At 36.7% G+C, this 17560-nt stretch overlaps 1 protein-coding gene across 1 annotated transcript; it reads right to left on the reverse strand.

Annotated features, from left to right (window-relative positions):
• Positions 1-4177: 4177 nt before the first annotated feature.
• On the reverse strand, positions 4178-15498 carry LOC135073801 (probable cytochrome P450 304a1). The gene is made up of 10 exons (XM_063967984.1): positions 15310-15498; positions 13650-13898; positions 11743-11915; positions 8452-8724; positions 7750-7867; positions 7409-7589; positions 7028-7145; positions 6007-6148; positions 5329-5378; positions 4178-5033 (listed from the first exon to the last, which is right to left on the reverse strand). The coding sequence occupies exons 1-10, from the start codon at positions 15401-15403 to the stop codon at positions 4899-4901; spliced, it is 1533 nt and encodes a 510-aa protein (XP_063824054.1). The 5' UTR covers positions 15404-15498; the 3' UTR covers positions 4178-4898.
• Positions 15499-17560: the final 2062 nt, after the last annotated feature.

Below are 17560 nucleotides of genomic sequence, written 5' to 3' on the forward strand. Positions count from 1 at the left end.
AATACAGATATATAAGTAGCTCTACATATGATACCTTTACCGCGACATGTCTTCAATAGCTGTTAAAGGTACTTTACCTACTTACTATTGTATAAAAAAATGGATGAGATAAATTACATACAAGAGTGACATTATCTGCAAACGTTTTCCCTTCTGTCTGCTCACGTTTTCTTACATAATCTTGTAAATTGTAGGTATTTTTCATCATTAATTCTGTAGTAAAATGAGACAAACAAAGATTTTATGCTACTTGTTTCTATTTACTCGCTCAACGATTATGTTGTTCTGAAATAATGGTAGAGCCAGAGAGAAACTGTATATGTGTCCTGAATGTTGTAGCTGAAAACTGAAAGATTTCTACTGGTTTCAAATTTTGTCAACATCATTCATCAGGAATATCCCACAGCTGGCCGGTTCTGCCAGTTCTGCTGACTTTTTGAGTATTTGCTACTAGAAAGAAAGAAAAATACTAGACTCCTAGTTATATCTAGATATGACATACACCACGATTGGTGCTCTTCCATTAACTAAAACTCCGTCGCCCGCGCAGCTTCCGTCGATTAGTAAACTTTGAGGTCCAATTTGATCACGAAATTACCACATTCCTTATTCGGTACTGGCAAAGCAATTTTTTACCAGTCAATTACCTACGGAAAATGTAGTCGAGATAATTATGAGATAAGAATGCGAGCATGATGAAATCTAATATGGCGTGTTCGAATGCAGAGAAACGTACCAACCAAAACACAACGTTAACGATACCTGGCTTAGCTTCCCTTTTCTTTTTCAAGGTTACCAAAAAATTAGGTACGTAATCTAAACATGATTGTATCAAGGGCCACTAATAACGCAATGTAGTTTCGTAATCTCTTCGCTACGAACGAGCTTTTATGTTTCAAAATAGATTTAATTAATATCGTCTGCATTTAACCCGCGACACCATGTAGCAGGGCACTTAGGTAGCTCGTAGAGCTGATGGCCATTGGGGCAGAAAAGTTCTCGAGTGGCGACCACGGGCTGGAAGACGTAGTGTGGGCAGGCTTTGCACTAGGTGGGCCGACGATCTGGTGAACGTCACGGGAAGCACCTGGATGCGAGTAGCGCAAAACCGGTCGTTGTCGAAATCCTTGGGCGAGGCCTTTGTCCGGCAGTGGACGTCATGTGGCTGAAACGAACGAACGAACTAGCCCAGCCAGACGACCGTTAAGTAAATTCAGAAGTTTTGTTAGCTGATCGCTCGTTTACTTTCTATGACAGATAAGGACACAATATGCGCACAAGTGGCTGAAACCAGTTTAGGTAAGTACATGAGATGTAAGTAGGCACGTGCTGCAAACAAAGTAAAAGTGCGATTTCTCTTCAAACGTGTTACTTTGAGATACTGATAATTGTATAGGTGGGTATTTCTTATGAAATCTCAAAATTTGAGATTTTATTTAAATTTCTTTTTTTTTACATAAACTTAGATATTTTTTACAGAGATCAGAAAAGTTACTTTTAGAGATCTGTCCAGGGGTATTGGTCTTCCATATTTTTTTATATTACCTATAAAAAATGAGGTTTTAAAAAATTAATAAATGAGGGAATGATTAACGGAGTGAGGGAATGATTTATTATTATATTATAGTAAAAAACAACATGTACAAATGGCATATTGGCATGCTTTAAGCATTGACAAGTATTTCGGGTATTCACTAGTCTAAGTTTTTACTTGAACTTTCGCTTTTTTCTTTAAATATTTTAATCTTTCTTTTTCCCGCAGTTTTTTCAAAGATTCAGTATTATTTTTCATTTTTCTCGCCTTTTTCTATCGTACTCTTTCTTTTTTATTTATTTTTTTGCGTCACTCAACTTCTTTTGTCGTGCTATTTTGCTTCCACATACATGCACCTCTTTTAAATTAAATACCATGAAATACAAGTTACATGAAATAAATAAGCCTAGGCGCAGACCATCGATTTTTCGTCGGCCGATAGTTTAGTCGGGCAGTTAATCAGTATGGGCATGTATGGAAGTTCGCACATTACGCCGATTTGATTTGGCCGACTAAATAGGATACGATTCCCAACTGCCTTCCAACTAAAGTATCGTTCAACTATCGGTCGATAGCTTGATCAGACGGCGCTCCTCTACGCGCGCGCAGACTAGCCGATTTTTCGTCGTCCAACTCGGCCGATAGCTTCAGTTTGCTCCTCGTTTTTGGCGGGAAAGGTTATTATTACTAATTAATTGATTTAACTAGTTATTACTCTCGATTTCACTTTTTCATGATCATTTCCCTTTCATCATCATCATTTCAGCCACAGGACGTCCACTGCTGAACATAATCCAATGACTTCCACATCGCACGGTTGGACCCGGCCTGCATCCAGTGCCTTCCTGCTACCTTTATCAGGTCGTCGGTCCACCTTATAGGTGGACGTCCCACGCTGCGTTTTCCGGTACGCGGCCTCCATTCCAGAACCTTGTTGCCTCATGCCGTCAGTTCTGCGTACTATGTGCCCTGCCCATTGCCACTTCAGCTTGCTAATCCGTCGGGCTATGTCAGCGACTTTAGTTCGTTTACGGATCTCCTCATTTCTGATTCGATCTCGTAAAGAAACACCGAGCATAGCCCTCTCCATAGTACGCTGTGCAACTTTGAGCTTCTGTATAGGGTCTATAGTGAGAGGCCACGTTTCCGAGTCATCACAGGATGAACACGGACAAAACGAAGCTTATGTCGAACGTCCATGTTGCGCTCGATTCTTGAGATTGTTGACAAGTATGTCTACCTCGGACAATCGATTCAGCTAGGTAGGTCCAATTTCGAGAAGAAGGAGGTCAATTTCCTTTTCATGATGTATAAATTTGAGATGATTTTTATTAAACTTTTATCTTTTATGTAACAATCTGAATTTCGAGCAGTTGAAGCCGCAGGCATGAGTTAATTTGGTATAGAAAAAATTATAATATTTCTGGGAAACATTCTACGCGACTGATCTCTTCAACAGCTCTCTATCGAATGAAGCAATCGGCCCGATTTTAAATCGGCGGTCTGCGCACCCACGCCCGATTCAACTGTTAGTTGAATCGGGCGGTCTGCGCACCCACGCCCGATTCAAATGTTAGTTGAATCAGTGTGAGCACTGAGAGCCCAACCCGACTAAACTATCGGCCGACTAAAAATCAACGGTGTCTAAACAATCTAAAAAACCGCAGATTACTGGATAAATCATTCCCTCACACGACCGTCATTCCCTCACTGCACTTAGAAGTGAGGGAATGACTGTGAGGGAATGACGAATTTTAACTTAAGCTACAAAAACACCGACACGTAACCTCAATTTGCTTGTTACATTTTTAATATGTATTTTACTCCCAAAAACGCATAAAACCAACAAATTTTAATGATAAATATTAAAATGCTTAATACATTAATGTAACGTGAGGTAATGATCGTCATAAATTTAACTTTTAACAATTTTACGCAAAATATTTTTTTACACGAACTAACCTACTGTTGAGAAGAAATTGCCATCTTGAATCATTTGAGAGTGTATCCAGGTACTAAAAACTTAAAGTTGCGTTCCTAAATATCGTTTGACACATTCAGAAATCGAATATTCGTAATAGGATGAGGGAATGATTTTATTTGGCGGGACACATTTAAAATCGAATCATTATTTTTATAAATTTGTTGTTGTAAGATAAAAGCTTTTATGGACAATAACAAACATCTTTCTTACATATTTGCATAATTTTATTATTAAAAATATTGATATATTTCAAGTTAATAGGCATTTTAGTAATAATTTTGGACTAAGGGACAAGGTGAGGGAATGATTTTCACGGTAATAAAGTAGCCATATCTTTTTTTTCTTTAGAGGTAATACGTTTTCTTTTTATGCCATAGTGGTATAGACAGCGTACATTCAAATAAAAAAAAGACTTACCTATGTAATTTAATGCATGTGACTCGGCACTAATGGCTCGGGAATCAAATTTCGCAATTTGATGAGAAATACCCAGGTACTTATTTAATAACTTAGTAACTATGTAGTTAGATATCACATAAATGAAGTGTTTATTCTCGTGTATTTTCTACTAAAGTTGTCCGTTTCTGGATTAGGCCACGAACCAACTCTATTCATCTTCACATTTAGTACCTATTTTAATTATTACAATAAAACAACCGTTAAATTCCAAAAAATACATTTATTGAATCAGTTAACTAAGAGAATTACTCTACCTACAGTAAATACCTAAGCAAAGTCGAAGAAATCGACTCTATGATTATACAATCGGGTGTATGAAAGTGATAAACAATATCTTAAACAATACCTAATCTACATTATAAAGTAGTTGCGTAGGTATAGAAACCTTTATAAAAGTAGCACTTATGAATATTAAATTTTATCACATTTTGCATCACATATTTTGCTGAACCCTTAATTTTGTAAGTTGAAACAGGTCAAACGACATATACTCGTAAAAATATTTGGATACAACGTGCTTTCAATCCACTTGTTGGCTACCGCTCTGTGTTGATTGTGGCCCATGGATATAAAATTGTACAGTAAAATTGTGCAATAGTTATGTCCACTTAGGACCTTAAAAGGGCTTAGGAGGCGAATTTTAGACGGGCATCAGTACCTATTATCTATGGATTATTTTCAGGTTCAGATCAAATTAAATTAGAAGTTCCAGTTCTTTTAATCTTTGTGCGCGAAATCAGTCTAGTATTTTTTATTTCATTATACTTAATCTATATTTTGTAGCTTTATAGTACCTATTCAGACACTGAATACTTAGTTAAGTTCTTTAGTTAAATCCTAAGTCCTGACGAACTTATTTTTACCAAAGCTTATTCAAACTCAATCAATCAATGTGTCTGTAACATTGACTCTTAAGAAGTGTTAACGTCTAGGCGTGACTCGAACCCAGAACTCCGGTATAGTGGTAATGATGCCTTGGATCCTCTTGGAAGGCTTGGTCAGGGGGCGGCCGTCAGCCGTGGACACGCTGAAGGCTTGCATAAACGCAGCAAACACCTGAAACATACTTGTAATTTAAGCCTAAGGATATGACGATGAAAATCGCGTTAGAACGGATTTTCTTAAGCTACAGTGATTGAAATGTTTGAGATACTTATAAAATAAGCAGAATTTGACAAGCAATAAAAGAGTCGTCAAAAACAAAAGTTTTGAGAAAACTTTTCTCGATTCACGCACTTTTAATTATTCTGCACGGATTACCGTAACAAGCTGTAGAATTACAACATTAGAAAATGTTGTTGTTTAACTGTTTTAGCACGAATGTGTTATCTTAGCAAAAAATTCGACAAACCTGGAATAAAGTCTGCCGCGCATATGTCTCCCCAGCACAAAGTCGCCTGCCTGCAAAATAACCGTGAAAATGTAAGTAGGAGTTTTAGAAACGGGCTTGAAAAAGTTTTCGTTTTAATTAGTATTTTTTACCTAGGTAAAACATTTAATCTTACCGTTATAATTTCAACTGTCGCCAGTCTGGTCACAAAAAGAAATCAACTGGTAAAAGCTATGCAACGTAGAGTAAGTTTTTGTTTCAAACAGGTCATAGCTAAGCGCTTTTAAATTACATTTTGATGATGGACGTGGAAAACCTACGTCCATCATCAAAGTGTGATGCTCCAAGTGTTTGACTATTCAAGTCCCAATGCAGCTGTATACACGTAATAAGTACTCTCAGCTATAGAAAAAGTAACGATGTTGTGAAAAGTATAATGTAAAGTCGTTCGGTCGGTCGTTGATCTTTGTCTACTATGCCCTTCCCTAACTAATTCTGTAGAATTATCTGTACATCTTAAAAACTCTCATAAAGGCGAAGTTTGCCTTAGTTTAAAAAAAAAATCTGTTTATTGTAAATAAAGACGCCACATCACATAAAAAAAAGGCGAAGTACCTAGCAACTAGCAACTTCGCCTTTTGGGAACTTTCTGTCGTCGATTGTTATAAGATACTAATTAAACGTCTTTCGCAAACTTACCAGCACCGAATGGCAGTGATTTGTCCTTGGAGAGGTCGAGTTGTCCATTGGTAATGAACCGTTCAGGCCTGAAGACCGTCGAGTCGCCCCATATCTTCTCGTCCATGTTCAGCATTGTCAAGTTGGCACTGACCAATGTGTTCTGAAAACGGAACATTTTGGGATTCAGTCTAAGCATAGTCTAAGTTTGTTTTATGTGAGCATTTGCTTGAGTGTTCTTTGAAAACATCAAGGTGGGTAGCCATGCGGTTACCTAATACCATTTGAGATTATACCAAAAGAAAAAAAACTTTGGTAGGTACCTATAAGAATTTTAAGCACTATTGTTGTATCATCAATTAAGTGATGCAGTAAACTGACGAGTCGGCATCGTTAGTTGTAGATATAATAATCAATCTTCGCAACTTATCAAAACTTACAAATTACTATAGCACGATTTTACAATGTCAATTAATAAAGCAGCGGAAGAGCGGACTATAATTTAGGCCGAATGAGAGAGCAACACGGGAAAGTATTAAGATTCTGTCACGCCACATTCCTACGAATCGTCGGGTAATATTGCATTATGTTCAAGAGTGTAATGTTTCGTAATCGTAACGGTCTGATGATCTATTTTAAATAGCTAATGTTTTACGAAAGATTGTGTTTATGAATTACTTAACAACAAAAACATCTAAGATACAAGTTTCATTTGTATTGTAATAACTTTCGAATGGAGATCACGTCTTTGGAATCGTGGTGTAGTGTAAGACACCCGCTGGGGGTGCTAGGTAGCAAAACTAGCTGGAAGCGAATTTATAAAAAAAAACGCGAGTTTGTACTTTGTTCCCTTGAAGGCGGAAGCTTACATTTTGCAGTAGACTACCTCTGGATGAAATGATCAAGGTATTCGGGCCTTTTTGGCTTGATGCATTAAACTCTCTTTCTATACGACGATGCGTTCCTGTATTTCCCTGCATGCGCTGTCTTGTGAGTCTATTAGCTAATAAGGTACGTTTTTGTTTTAACGGTACATACATACCTCAGGGATATCGTAGCCATGGAACTTGACATCTCTGATAGCGCGGTGCGGGACACCCAGGGGCACCAGGGTCTCGTACCTCATAATCTCTCGAAGACAAGCCTCAGTGTACGGCATACTGAAAACAAAAGCCGTTTTTGTTGATAGTGTACCTATAATACTTATGTTTAGTGTCACGTATAGATGCCCCCTTAAACGGAATGCAGCCAAATAAGAAGGACCCTGTATAGCAGCCTTTGGGGTTCATTTACGAACATAGGCCTATAAACATAGGATCAGCATCGTCAGCGTCGACCCCGTCGCCGTCGCCGTCAGGAACATGTAGTCAGCGCAGGCGCAGGTTAGGACCAGTTTTACCATTCATTCTGTTCCTATACTCACTTGCGTCGGTCGTCGAGGGTCGGCAGCCTGCCTTTGCCAACCACGCGGTCAATCTCCTCGTGCACCCGCTCCTGGATTCCTGGATTCAGCAGTATCTGCTCTATCAGCATCGTCAGCGTCGACTCCGTCGCCGTCGCCGTCGGGAACATGTAGTCAGCGCAGGTCAAGACCAATTGGTCCACTGAAATGATAGAACGTATCATTTTCAAAGATTCAGTCATAGGTTTCATAGATTTGTACCATTCGTAAAGAATGTCTGAACTACGAGTACAGTTACTAACTTGTGGATGTGTATTTGTGTTAATTAATTTGGCATTTTAATAATGCTAAATATTATTTACCGGAAAATGTGGATTTCCCGTGTTCCTTAATTTCTTCATTCATCTTCTTGATGTACATATCCAGGAAATGACGACTGTGCGAGTCCTCTTGTGTTTTCATCACTTCCTCGACTAATTTCTGAAAACATAATAACACATACGATTTAATCTTATCTTTATTTAGTGAAAACAATTTAAAATTCGTAGTCCAATTTGTGATGCCAATACAATATTACCTATTCGTTTGTCAGGCTCATTTTATTATTCATCCACATACTTAATTAGAATAATCTGAATTAAGTATATTATTATGTGTTGCATAGGTGACACAGTAAGGCTGAAAGGTCTGAGGATGTTTGTTGCCATAGGTAACTGCCGCTTAGCATCGAGTGTCGGAGAATGGTACCATAATTTCCTACTTGATATCTATTATTAGCAAAAGATAGCGATAACTGATTGGTCTTTATTGGTCTTTATCGTGGCTATAAAGGCTAATTTACACGTGTTAAGTAGGTAACTAAATTATTTGATTTTCTCTGTCAAGTTGGTGGGCGGGGCTTGTCCCTTGACAGCTTGACGTTTGGAAGTTACGATGCAATTTGATCACTTAAAATTTAGTTACCTAGGTAGGTACTTAACTACTTAATACGTGTAAACCAGCCATAACGGTAGCGAAAAAGTAACATATTATGATTTGATTAGTTCGATTAACAATAAAATTACCTCGAAGAACTCCAACAGATTCTGGTTTCCCTTCCTCATGCCGGCGTAACCACTGAAGTTGGGCAGGAGGTCTTTGATCCACGGCGTGAATGTGATAGCGCCCCCCAAATCGTTGGAGCCCCTTTGGAACATCAGGACATGTCTGGCCAGGTCCCAGAGCCTATCGTACTCTGCCCTGGGCAGGGTCATTCTGCTGAGGACGTGGAGCATGCCATTTATGAATGGAACCGCGAAGTAGTGCGGCAAGTAGATCAGATCACCCTTCACTATTTTCTGTAAATAACAAAAATGCATTAAGTGGAAAAGTGTTGGTAAGAAAATCCAAGTTTCAGTGGAAAATTTATAATAATGTTTCCAAAAAGTGTCCATGAAGCCCGAAAATATTTTCGGTAATTTTTCCAAAAATCTTCACTAAGTGCCTACTATAAAAGTAATTAATTATACAAATAGGTTTATAAGGTCCTTGGATAAGTAGAAATAAGCAGAGATGCAATGTAAATGGGTATTTCTCATCGCCACGGTTCTCATCGTCACCATCGTGGCGAATTTTATTTCTAACTTATTTCAACTTTTTGTAAACAAAAATTGTAGCGCTTGATGTGAAGATTGTATTCTCAGTAAATCAGTCAAATAGTGAGTCTCGTTTGGAAGCTTTAACGTTTTGAATTTTTTGATGCCACGAAAGTGATTCTGTACTTCACAGCAATAATTTTTTCAAACTTTATTACTGTAAATGACTCTTAAGTGTTTATAAAACATATATTTTGTCTTATTTTCATAGATAAATAGCAATAACATAATATAAATAGTAGGGTCCTTATTCCTACGAAAAAAAATTTTTTTCTCATATTTTGCGGGCCACCACGTAATTAAAAATTATTTTTTTAAAAGACATTTAGGGGTCGCTACCAAGGTTTGAATTTTAAGTAAAAACACAAAATCTGTATTTGTTAGATTAATTTATTTTTATAGCCGAATAATAAAAATATTACAAAATTATTGTTGTTGCTATGAACTAAGATGTTATGTACAATGTTATTATTATTTATTATCTCGACGCGTCGGTACCATGGTCGGTACAGAAGAGGGGTTGAGGGGAGAAGGGGACAAGAAGCGATTGTCTATTCTATCTATGCGATGTTCATTTGCACGTAAAATGTGATATAAACACTTAAATAAAACATTTATGAAACCATGATTTAAGATCTTCAAAGCTTTTTGTAAATATTTTGACAGCTGGTAGCATATTTAGAGGTATATAATCGAATGAGAAAGTGCCCCGGGGATAATTCAAAAGTCGAAAAATAAGGACCATCCTAATAAATAGGTACCTACCTACTTAAATACAAGATAAAATTTTACCGATTACGTCACCTACTAAGTTACAAGATTCTACGCAATTGGTTTTAAGGGTGACACTGGTGGCATTCTGAAATGCTAATGAAGCAAAAAACGGATTATCAGTACCTCAATAAAAAGAACTCTAACTGATTATCAGTCCCTCAACAAAAAAAAAATATTTAGGCCAGAGGGCCTCGTATTTTTGTTGTACAACTTTTAACTCAAACTTCAGATTAAATTTATCTTACAAACAGATACACAGTCACAGTCATACAGACCGATAACAAAAATACCCTTATTTATTTATTGACGTACTGATCTCTACTTACCACGTATAATTTATTAGTTATTAAAATATTGTAAAAACATAAACACCAGTCACTATATTTTAAAATAAACCAAAGCAAGAAATCACTTTCGTGGCCTAAAATCACCTTCGTGTATAAAACACCCGAAGGTGATGCCACGAAAGTGACGAAAATTTTAGTTTTTTATGAATTATCCTTAAATTTGAATTTAACGGTTCAAGTCGAATACTACACAAATAAGTCTACCATGTTAAGTTTTCAATGGCAAAGTTTCAATTAAATTGTTTAAATTTTAGAGGTAGAAAATATTGTTCAAGCAAGCGACGGTATGTCTGTGGATAATCACAAAAAGTTATATTGTATTTTTTTCGCGGAGCGACGATTGACCTATCTCACCTCCCCAATGATCGAAGCGCGACTGACGTTAACCGAATAGAACGCTGTGATTGGTTGCTGATGTTCGGTTTAACGACAATCTTGTATTATTACTCAAAATTTTAGGTACCTAAAATCGTGTGACCAACGTATTTCGCTTTCTCAATTCAAAATAATTATAAGAAGATATTTTTTTGACTATTGTGTGGAAAGTATATTTAATTACGATGATTTTAGTATATGCTACACACAAATTGAATGAAAATTGTGAATGCAGTAACCAAATGTTTCATTGCAACCGAAGGTGTGACACGATGAGAACGCGAAAAATCACCCCGTTTTTTATCGTTTCATGTGATTTTTTCGTATTATTTTTGCTTCTATTACGATAAAATTTATTTTGTATGTAGCTAAATAGATATTTTATCATCTGATTTCAAAGTTATTGTTCTAACTTATACCGTTTATGAACTATTATTGTGTGACCATCAATTTTGAGTGTAAATGAGAAGTACCCAAATACTTAAGTAGATACGATTAAGATTAATTCTCGTAAGATTCGTGCTTGTTTACATTATGGCATATTTTATCTTTTGAGATATTCTCAGTAATTTGCGTTGAAGATATTTAATGAGGTAGATTTGGTAAACGTAACTTTGATTGTGATGCAATTTGGTCACATTTATGCATTACTTATCTATTACGTGTACCGAAACGTGAGTGGCGATTAATTAACACGTGCGGCAGATTTTATGGATAGATGATAATTTTTATAAATTCTTACTGCTGATTTACATAATATTATTAACATCTGAAAAGATTTTTTATTATTGTGCCTCCTACTATGAGTAACAAGATTAAATTCAGATGGCTTTTGTTATAGATAACCCCTTCATCAAATTGTAAAACCAAGTAAAACTTTCATCAGCTTAAGGCAATAGTCCTAAGTATTTTTATCAGAAAAATAATGAAACAAATTCAAGCAAAGGTTTCTTTGTTTATGAAACTACATATCTATATAATTTCCGGTTATTCAAGGTTTTCCTAACTTGTGAAAATGTTTCATTCCGAAAACTGTTGCAGTACCTACCTACCCAATTAATTATTATACACCTGGGTATATTATGTACCAAATCATCATCTTGTGGAAACGAGAAAATTAAAGACTCTACCTAAGGGGTCATCAAAAATATTTTGGTTATCCATGGATTGATTGGAGTAATCAGAAGAAAACCTTTGTCCAAAACCTATTTTTAAGAAACTGTACCTCTTCAGCAGGGTATTTTGGTCCGTTGAGGGTCATGTCGAGCATCTCCTTGATCTCTCCTTCCACCACAGTTTCTAGGTTGCTGTCCCGTCTCCCGAATCCGTAGTCCCGAAGGTACCGCAGCGAGAACCGACGCTGGACGTGCCAGAAGTATCCATCCGTGAAGAATATACCTGGAAGTTATTGTATTAAAAGTTAAAGCATGATTATCAATGCCTCCCCAACCCGTCTGGCCATGGGGAGTGTAGACCAAATCCTCCCTTTGCCTCTGGTGCATTAGAGAGGGTCGTGCTCCTGCAGTGGAGACTAAACGATGATGATACATCAAGGTAAGCAGGGCACATAGTACGCAGAACTGACGGCCGATGGGGCAGCAAGGTTCTGGAGTGGAGGCCGCGTGCCGGAAAACGCAGCGTAGGACGTCCCACAAGGTAGACCGACGACATCGTAAAAAAGATAGCAGGAAGGTGCTGCCGCTACAAACCGGGCAACATGGAAAGCATTAGGGGAGGCTTATGTTTAGCAGTAGACGTTCTATGGCCGAGATGATGATGATCATGGTGGAAATAGGTTTGGAATCAGATACGATTCCTGAATGAATGAAGTAAGTCCAAGGGTCAAAATGTGTTAATTCGAGCCGCGTGCCGGAAAACGCGGCGTGGGACGTCCACCCACAAGGTAGACCGATGACATCGTAAAAAAGATAGCAGGAAATTGCTGGACGCAGGCCGCTACGAACCGGGCAACATGGAAAGCATTGGGGGAGGCTTATGTTCAGCAGTAGACGTCCTATGGCTGAGATGATGATGATCATGGTGGAAATAGGTTTGGACAGATACGATTCCTGAATGAATGAAGTAAGAAAATGTCCATTTCAAAGGGTCAAAATGTGTTATAGTCCAAACTTTGTAACATTTCCTTCGAAACCATCATTTAAAGTATTTTGTTGTTCACAATTTAATTTTTCTTAGGTACAATTGCATTGGATAGGTAGTTTGTAGATGACAAACTGCAGTTTAAGTAGGTATACTTATAAGTAAAACATGTTTCCGGCCATCGCATCGCTTCCGTCAGTTTCAATTAGCAATATTAAAGTTTAGATAATAAAATACATATGGCAACACATATAAACGATTTCCTTGTGTGATATTTTTGAAACGAGGGCATCGCGTATCGCAAAATAATAAATTCCGTCCAACTAACAGTTTAAACATGCAAACAAGACTCAAATGGCCAATTATCGCACAATATTTACTTCATAACAACTTAGTTTGATAATAAACTAAACTAATTACAATCTAGAACTATTTCTTTGTAGATTGTAAAGGAAATACAAATGAAACAACGAACATTTTAATTAATCACTTTTGCTTTCACTGTTTATTATTTTTTACGTAGTAAATCCAATTTGTTATCTGCTACAAAGTCCAAAGAATACCAGAAATAAATTGGTGCTGATGATAATAGTCTCGTAGCATCTAGCGACCTTAATTAATATTTTCTGTATCAAAATATGCAGTGGTTGATATCTGAACAACACTTTGTAGAGCCAGAGCATCCGGTGACAAAAATTACTTGCATCCAGGAATACCAGAATAGGTACCTATTGATCGATAGAGAGTGATCGCCAGGAGAGTAAGCGAGAATTAAATTACCTCTAGCATGAACAACTTTCGTATAAAAAAAACAACAAAACGATAACGTGACAAATTTGATTCTCAAAATAAGTTTCGTGCAACCATTTCTCATACTTAGTTCACTTTACGACACGTTCACGTGCGCTGTTGTAGTTTTCGTACTAAATCTTTTGATGGCGATTCGAATACGCAAACGATTCCAACTCGAAAGTTTTTCGTGCTAGCCGTACAGCACCTAGTAATTAAATTTCAGAATAGCCACACACTCACCCAGTTTCTTCCAGTAAGACCGCAGTCTCCCAATAATGATGTCCATTCGTCCATCGAAGTCTTCGGAGTTCAACATCTCCTTCACCATCGCAGAATCGTTGACGATGACCGACGGGACTGGCCCGAGGTAGAGTCCCACCATCTTCGTCTTGTACCATTGCCCCAGCTTCTTGAAAGCTGCTGCCAGGTTGTTGTACTCGCTGGCCAAGACTATCCAGTAAGCCCCGTACACCGGTAGACTTGGTGGCCCTACATGATTGAGAATAAACTTTGAATTTGAATTTGAACATGATTGAGAAGTTAGGCTGCGTTTCACCATCTTACTTTAACAGTAACTAAACCTTAACTGGTGTTTTGTTTGAAATTTTACATATTTTTGACGATTGTTGTAGTTAAAGTTAGATGGTGCAACCCAGGGTTAATAATCTTACTTCTCAGATGGGTTTTTATTTAAACGTGTAGGTACTTACCTAACCGGCTGGTACGTACTAGGGGCGGGTCGCTAGTTTAATAGTAATTAGGGCTAATGAGTTTCTAGTTTTCATTTGTATTTTCCGGGAGTAGACTAACGACCTACTAACCTAAACACTATGACTTGTTGTTATAGGTGCACTTTTGCAACAACAATGTATGATGTGTTGTTGACTGTGTTACGTACTCTGTATCGTAATAAATAGCCTCGTTATAAGTAATTTAACTTAGTATCTTGTTTAAAAGATGATATTTCCTCTAATTTCCTAGGATATAATAATAACTTCTTTTGCTATTACAAGTATGTAAATACAAGACTACAAGGCGTTCGTGAGGATAATCGGTGTCTTATGCCAACACGCACTTACCTACTTTAAAAACAATGACGGATGGAGAGACAATTTTAAAAACCTAGTACTAAATGTATTGAGCTCTTTATTAAGGTAGATTGTATATTAAAACTAAATTGAAATGACTACCAAAAATAAACTTCTCTATAGTTCTGAAAACTCTCTAAAGTCTAAATCTCAATGAATCGTTTTTAATTGACTTTGATGACGGAGGAACATCGAACGTTGACACAAAATTAACATGAATAGGTAAATTTATAGTTTTTCAATAGAAACAATGACTAGGTAATAAATAATTGCTAACTGTAACTACAATAAATTATGACGGACATTATGTATTACGATTTATATCCTACTGTTGAGTTAATAAAAGGATATTATTTAGGGGAATATTGCTCTCAAGTAGTTATTTAGATATTTTTAAATAAATGCAATTCAATAGCATTTAGGTAAGTAGGTAAGTACAATTAGTTTTTTTTAGTAGAACTGACATAAACATTTCTCACGGTTTCAGGTTCACTTATTTAACCGACAAAATACTACAGAAAAGCCCTTCGAGTTTTATGAGGTAGACTAGGGCTTCCCAAACTGTGGCATCGTGATTCGAAAATAAATGTAGAGAAAGAGGAGAATGACAATTTTCAAACTTAAGCCCTATTTTGAGAAGCTGTACCACGGTTCTGTACTTACTCAGAAAAAGCAAACACATCATCAATGAGGTCACAGTAAAAACAAGTTTAGGAAGCCCTGCGCTAGACCATAAGAAAATAAATGAATTCTCTATCCTAGACCGTAGCTGAATAACAAGCTCTTGCACTGGTTTACTTGATTAAACTCACCTGGAGGGAAGTTGTCAAATCTCTTGTACGCATTTTTGTAAGCCCACGCCACAAAATAAGACACCAACGCTATGAGTATAACTATGCCGATCATATTGCTATCGTATTTTATTAACTTAAGCACACAATATTATCGACGCGTTGTTTGGACGACAACAAAGTGATACTGAGTTGAATATTCCAGCCATACTCAATATCTAGGTACGTTTATTTCAAATCAGTATGAGTCAAGCGGTCTCATTTTCGAACAAAGGGATCCGTATATGCAATTTTATTGCATGTTTTGGCTGCTGCCAAAAATTATTACTACTAAGAGAGGTAGAGAGAGATATTTCGGTAGAGTCTTCTAACTTTATTATGGCGTCATTTAAAAAAAACTTTTCATCACTTTTACAAGCAGGTACTTACATTAATCTGAGGCTGGGGCCTACCTAGTAAGTATATATGTAGATATACCTATGCCAGGAGACCCCGCTCTTGTTACACTGGTTTGATAATTTAAGTAGAGTAATCAAAAATAAATTTTCTAAATGATCTTCACCCTCAGAAGTCCGTTGTGTTAACATCCGACACAGATAGGTTTATGGAACCATAGTTCCGGGTTTGACTCCTCTGGTTAAAACAGTTCAAGTCGTTTCGGTCACTCCAAACTCACTGTCACACCATTTTGTTACACTAGTGTGGTACAGAATATTTTTTCCTTACAATAACACTCGTTCTTTCGTTCGATCGTTCGTTCAGCCAAATGACGTCCACAGCTGGACAAAGGCATTCCCCAAGGATATCCATAACGACCGGTCCAGGGCTACCGCATCCAGGCTCTTCCCGCGACCTTCATCAGATCGTCGGTTCACCGAAGGCCTTAATTGCGTTTTTCGTTATAGAAACAGCATAAAACAAGTAATAAGTAAAGTAAGGATCCTTCTTTAACTGGATAAGGTAACATAAAAAAATACAAACTTACAAACAAGAAGTTTATTATGTAAAAGAATTAAACATTACCCTAATCTACATAAAAGCAGGCCAAATAACGATACAAATAGGTTTGATTAACTAATTAACAAACCGTGTCAAGTGTTATCTAACATTTTATTTATACCGGTAGGTGATCAGACGGTGATCAGTATGATATCCTTTGTAGTTATTGGAGTTTTTATTTTATATTTGGTTTCGAATTCTTATGTTGACATTTTTGACTATAAAGCCAGAAATCATTTCATCAATCGGTCCATTTAACAAAGAATTATTAAATGGATCGATTGATGAATAATGATTCCTGGCGTATTTTAAACTTACATACAAATCTTGTTAAATTGATATCATAGTGTCATGACAAATATTACCTAATAATGTAGGGCAAGAAAAAAAAGGTTCTGCCACAATTATACGAATTTCTCAGTTGTTGATCTTATAGATCTGGGCACCCAGTACGTTAATGTGGCAACGACTGTAAAACAAGTTATGTTTTATAATTAAATAATTAGTTAAGCCTCCGGCATACAACCGGCGCAAAGCTCGACGCAATCCTGAATTCATTTATTCTTAGGTATATCAGTTTGGTGTAAAATGCTTCTAAACTTAGTGGATGATGAATAGAATTGGTTTGAAAGGTCTCTACATCAGAATTGTTATGCTAAACACTCAGTTACTACTTTAAAAATAGTTAATGCTAGTTTATTTTCGCAAAATAGGGTGGGGTCGTCTGCCGTATAATTATAATCTATAGACATGGATGGAATAAATTAAATAATAACAATTTGTCTCAAAGTCACTATACAGGGTGTTGATTTCAATACTCGCCATATTTAGGGAGTTAATTAAGTAGCTTATTCTGATCACGAATCAGTAAAAAAATCGACTTGGAAAATTTTTTTAAACGAACTTTAACTTTAGTTAGTCAAAGAAAAATACCTATTTACACTACCTACTTTACGTGGCTTCCTTCAGTAGGTTATCCGACATGATAAGCGAGCGATCCGCGTAGCTCAATAGTGCCGCAAATGAAAACTATTGCAGTATTGCGAGCCACAGTACAGTTAATTTCGCACGGAAAATATTCGCTAAAAATTCCACTTTAGTTTGTAATTTTTTTTGGTGGATAATGCGTTTATATAAGTCATAATAGATCACCTAAATAAATATGGCGAGGATTGAAATCAATACCCTGTATTTAAACATGGTATCTACAAACTATAACGATATCAGATTGCGATAGTTACCAAGGCCTAATATGTTATCGTATATTGCCCTA

Source organism: Ostrinia nubilalis, chromosome 8 (genome assembly GCF_963855985.1).
Source record: "Ostrinia nubilalis chromosome 8, ilOstNubi1.1, whole genome shotgun sequence".
NCBI classification, from domain to species: Eukaryota; Metazoa; Arthropoda; class Insecta; order Lepidoptera; family Crambidae; genus Ostrinia; species Ostrinia nubilalis.